At 53.9% G+C, this 4040-nt stretch overlaps 1 protein-coding gene across 1 annotated transcript; it reads left to right on the top strand.

Annotated features, from left to right (window-relative positions):
* The first annotated feature begins 254 nt into the window (after positions 1 to 254).
* Positions 255 to 4009, top strand: LOC128276660 (glutamate receptor 1-like). The gene is made up of 4 exons (XM_053015118.1): positions 255 to 572; positions 654 to 898; positions 3495 to 3834; positions 3907 to 4009. The coding sequence occupies exons 1-4, from the start codon at positions 255 to 257 to the stop codon at positions 3970 to 3972; spliced, it is 969 nt and encodes a 322-aa protein (XP_052871078.1). The 3' UTR covers positions 3973 to 4009.
* The last annotated feature ends 31 nt before the right edge of the window (positions 4010 to 4040 follow it).

Below are 4040 nucleotides of genomic sequence, written 5' to 3'. Positions count from 1 at the left end.
TCTCGGGACATGCAGGGCTTTGTCACATATATTTTTCTTTCTCTCTCCCTCTCGCTCTCTCTCTCTCGCTCCGGCCGTATGGCCCACTTTTGCCACGTTCCCGTACATCACGACACGGCCCGGGGCCATGCCGGGGCCGGCGCTGTCTTGCTCGTTTGCTTTGTGTCACACTTTACGGCCAAATGTGTCCGGGCAACGGACGCTCTGCTCTGCCGCTGATGCCGCCGACACCGCACGGACACGGACAACCGGAAATGGCAGGCGAGCAACCGGACGCAGTGCCGCAGGCGACGGTAAATGAGTTTAGCATTCTGAACTCGTTTTGGTTCGCCCTGGGCGCCTTCATGCAGCAGGGTTGCGACATCTCGCCCCGGTCGGTGTCGGGCCGGATCGTCGGCTCGGTCTGGTGGTTCTTCACGCTCATCCTGATCTCGTCCTACACCGCCAACCTGGCCGCGTTCCTCACGGTCGAGCGCATGGTCACGCCGATCAACTCCCCGGAGGATCTGGCCTCGCAAACCGAGGTCCAGTACGGCACGCTCATCCACGGCTCGACCTGGGACTTCTTCCGGGTAGGTCCGCCCGCCCTCGGCCCGGCCCGTTGGTAGTTAATTCTAATCCCCGTCTCAACTCCCGCCCGCCCGCAACAACAGAAGTCACAAATATCGCTGTACAGCCGCATGTGGGAGTACATGAACTCCCGGAAGCACGTGTTCGTCAAGACGTACGACGAGGGCATTCGGCGGGTCCGCACGTCCAAGGGCAAGTACGCGCTGCTCATCGAGTCGCCCAAGAACGACTACACCAACGAGCGGGAACCGTGCGACACGATGAAGGTTGGCCGCAACCTCGACACGAAAGGCTTCGGCATCGCCACGCCCCTCGGCTCTCCGCTCAGGTAAGCGTCCGGGACTCCCTTCGCGTCCTGCAGTTCCCTTCGCGGCCTGTGACAAAGTGGGTTATCTCCCCCGGGGGTCGGCCAAAACATACCGAATGCGTCACCGGGAAACGCCCGGAACACCCGAGTTTGTGTCCTGTCCAAAAGCTCACGGACTTGAAAGCACTCCTTAACGAAAGCTTTCGCAGGCGATGCTTTTGACTTGCTTCGGCGTTCGGCGAGCTTTCGAAAGCTTCGACGAAGCTTTTGCCAGAATGCATCAAAAACGATGGAATCGAAATGCTTGTGACAAAGCACGGGGGACGTTGCACCGGGGGTGTGTAAGTGTCTCCCATTTGCTGTTTCGTGTTCGTCGGTGATGAAATCGGTTGTAAATTAAGGTGAAGCCGACCCTCCGACGTTCGGTTCCGCCCCCCCGGGGGGAAAATCGCTCCACTCGGCGACGGCCAACTGCAAAACACCGAATCCAAAAGCCGAATTGCATGACTCCGGGCGGAACTAATCAACGGAATGGTGGGTTTGAGTTCGAGCAAGCAAAAAAAAAGTGGTCACTCGACATGTCAAAAATACCCCCCTCGCTACCTAATGCACCGGGGGGGCAGGGTTATGTGGATCGTTTCTCCTAATGACGTGCGGGTCGCGGGGGGGTCAGCAAATGTACGAACTGTGACTTCGTTTACACAAAGCAGCAATCGGGCAGCAGCGGCACCGGAAATGGGGCGGTCGAAAAAAAGGCGGCCATTGAAACGGGCGGGCGAAATAATTCTCGTGCCACGGCATCGGCATCAAGCGAGAGCCCCGGGGGTCAACCGACCGAGTCCCCATTAGTTCCGCACGGCATCGTCTCCCGGCGGCTCCCTGGGTGCATTTTGGCGTGACGGCGACATAAGGACTCCGGTCGGAAGGAGCAAGGAGCGGTTCTTGGTTCTTGCCCTCCGCCCAAGGCCGAGATTGCTGCATGACGTTATTATTTCCACTACTGCATAATGAAGTAGCCGCCAGTTGCCAGAAGTCATTCATTTGGCACCGCCAGCAACAACACGCCCCGTCTCCGCGCCGGAAGCTGTGCGCCGTCGGAGTGCAAGACGGTTGCAACAATTAGCGATTCACACGCGCCATTTCTACCTTTTCCCACTGTCCTCACCGATTGTCCAACGGGAGCCCAAGGCGCATTCCGCCAGTGGCCTTCCGGCGCACAATAGGTAAAAGGCGGTCATAAGTCAACTTCAGTCAACAAAAAAACTGAGGGTTTTAGTTATATTAGCCTATAATAGATAAGTTATCTATGACAAATCCGAATTTTTAGCCTTCCATGTTGCGCAGATTCCAAGATATCATCTGCCAAAGTCGAAAGAGTGATAAAAATGGCTCTAAAAAATCTACTTTTATCAGCTACCTTAACGTGATCGTTAGCACAGTTCTGCAACGGTAATATACCTATATTATACATCATTCGAAAGGTAATGAATCCTTCTTTCATATGAAATAATCAAACGTTTACGTTTTGCATTGCTAGTTCATTTTTATGGGGGTTTAGTATAGAAAACTACGAAAAAATACAGTTTTTCAACTTTGGTAGTGCAGAAAAAATATGTACAGCGTTGTACATCCTGAACGAGACATTAAAATTAAAGTTTAGACCATTTTAAACATTGCCTGTAAGTTTTATTTGCCGATTCCGACCGAAAGGTTCGCAAATTCCTATTTTAAGAAAAAAAAATGATGATACAAACTTGGTACAAATGGAGGCGCCTGGTGTCTGGTTGCAGAAAATTCACGCATTTGCAAAGGATTATGCATTGAAACATTTTGATGCAATACAGATTGCATAACCCAGGCGTTTAGATTGGGCATTAAAAGATTTTAGTGTCATTAAAATTGCATAGCTCAGGCGTTTAAAACCTTAAAATAACGAAATAAGCTTATTTAATATACTTGAACGCGTGCATTACACAAAAAAAGTTGAATTTAAAAAAAAACACATGCAAAGAAAACAAAAGCGTTGGAAAAAGTCCATGGATTCTTCCTAAAAACAAATATGTCCGCCTTTCCCATATAAGTTCCCTACTGTGCGGCGCTGGCATTTCTCGGCTCTGCTTGTTTGCTTTTGCTGCACACTGTGGCTTCCGCCGTGACCGGTGGCGACGGGTTGTGGAGGTTCAGGAACTATAGGCGGTCCGGGTCCGGGTGCAGTGTCAATCCACTTAAAACCACCGCCAGCTCCCGAAGCAGGTCGCGACGTGACGAAAGTGCCCGCTAATGAGTCGAGCAATCTGAGGGGGGCAGATCCGTCCGTCCGTCCGGTGAGTGTGTTTGTTTGCACAGAGGTTACGCCAGGGGTTTACGACGTGGCCGGGAAACCTAAGTAGCCCGCTAAACAAGCGCGCGAAACCAGTGTCTGTGCCCTTTGGGACACCGAGCACCAGGACGAGTAGGAACCGTGCCGGGATGCATCAAGCTGTGACGGGGCGGGTGACGTGCCAGCGCCAGGGTGCCGTGCCGTGGGAAGCAGGAACCTAGGCTCCGTGTCACGTCTCCTGAAGTCGTGCTAAAGTTACCACAGCGAAATCAATGGAATGAACTATCTCCTCCCCAGGGATCCAATTAATCTCGCGGTCCTGTCGCTAAAGGAGAACGGCGAGCTGACGAAGCTCGTCAACAAATGGTGGTTCGATCGGACGGAGTGCAAGCACACGGACAAGCAGGACGCGTCGCGGAACGAGCTCTCGCTGAGCAACGTGGCCGGGATCTTCTACATCCTGATCGGCGGCCTGCTGGTGGCGCTGGCCGTGGCCCTCGTCGAGTTCTGCATGAAGAGCTCGGGCCGGTCGAGCAACCGGATTCCCCTGTCCGACACGATGACGTCGAGCTCGAACTCGAAGAACCGGCTCACGATGCCACCGACGGCACGGGACTACGACAACGGGCGCATCGGGGTAAGTGTCGGGTAAGGGGGGGAGAGGCACGAACGCACTAATGAGCCGTACTAACCGCAGTATCCGTTCTAGTACTACACACCCGCGACGCACACCGAGCCGGACCCGATCCACGCCAACTCGCACACGCAGGTTTGATGTAAGGAGCCGCCGGAGCTACGCCTATGACGTCCACCGTACGCGCCCACCATCCGACAGATCGTGGC

This window comes from Anopheles cruzii, unplaced genomic scaffold (assembly GCF_943734635.1).
Source record: "Anopheles cruzii unplaced genomic scaffold, idAnoCruzAS_RS32_06 scaffold01933_ctg1, whole genome shotgun sequence".
Classification (NCBI taxonomy): Eukaryota; Metazoa; Arthropoda; class Insecta; order Diptera; family Culicidae; genus Anopheles; species Anopheles cruzii.
Note: the sequence above shows the minus strand (reverse complement) of the source record. Positions and strands in the feature narration are given on the sequence as shown.

Bases quoted from the DNA above. Each gene is read 5' to 3' on its own strand.
- LOC128276660 (XM_053015118.1), top strand. From the start codon at position 255: ATGGCAGGCGAGCAACCGGACGCAGTGCCGCAGGCGACGGTAAATGAG. The intron at 573-653 runs GTAGGTCCGCCC...CCGCAACAACAG, and splicing joins CGACCTGGGACTTCTTCCGG to AAGTCACAAATATCGCTGTA. The intron at 3,835-3,906 runs GTAAGTGTCGGG...TATCCGTTCTAG, and splicing joins ACGACAACGGGCGCATCGGG to TACTACACACCCGCGACGCA.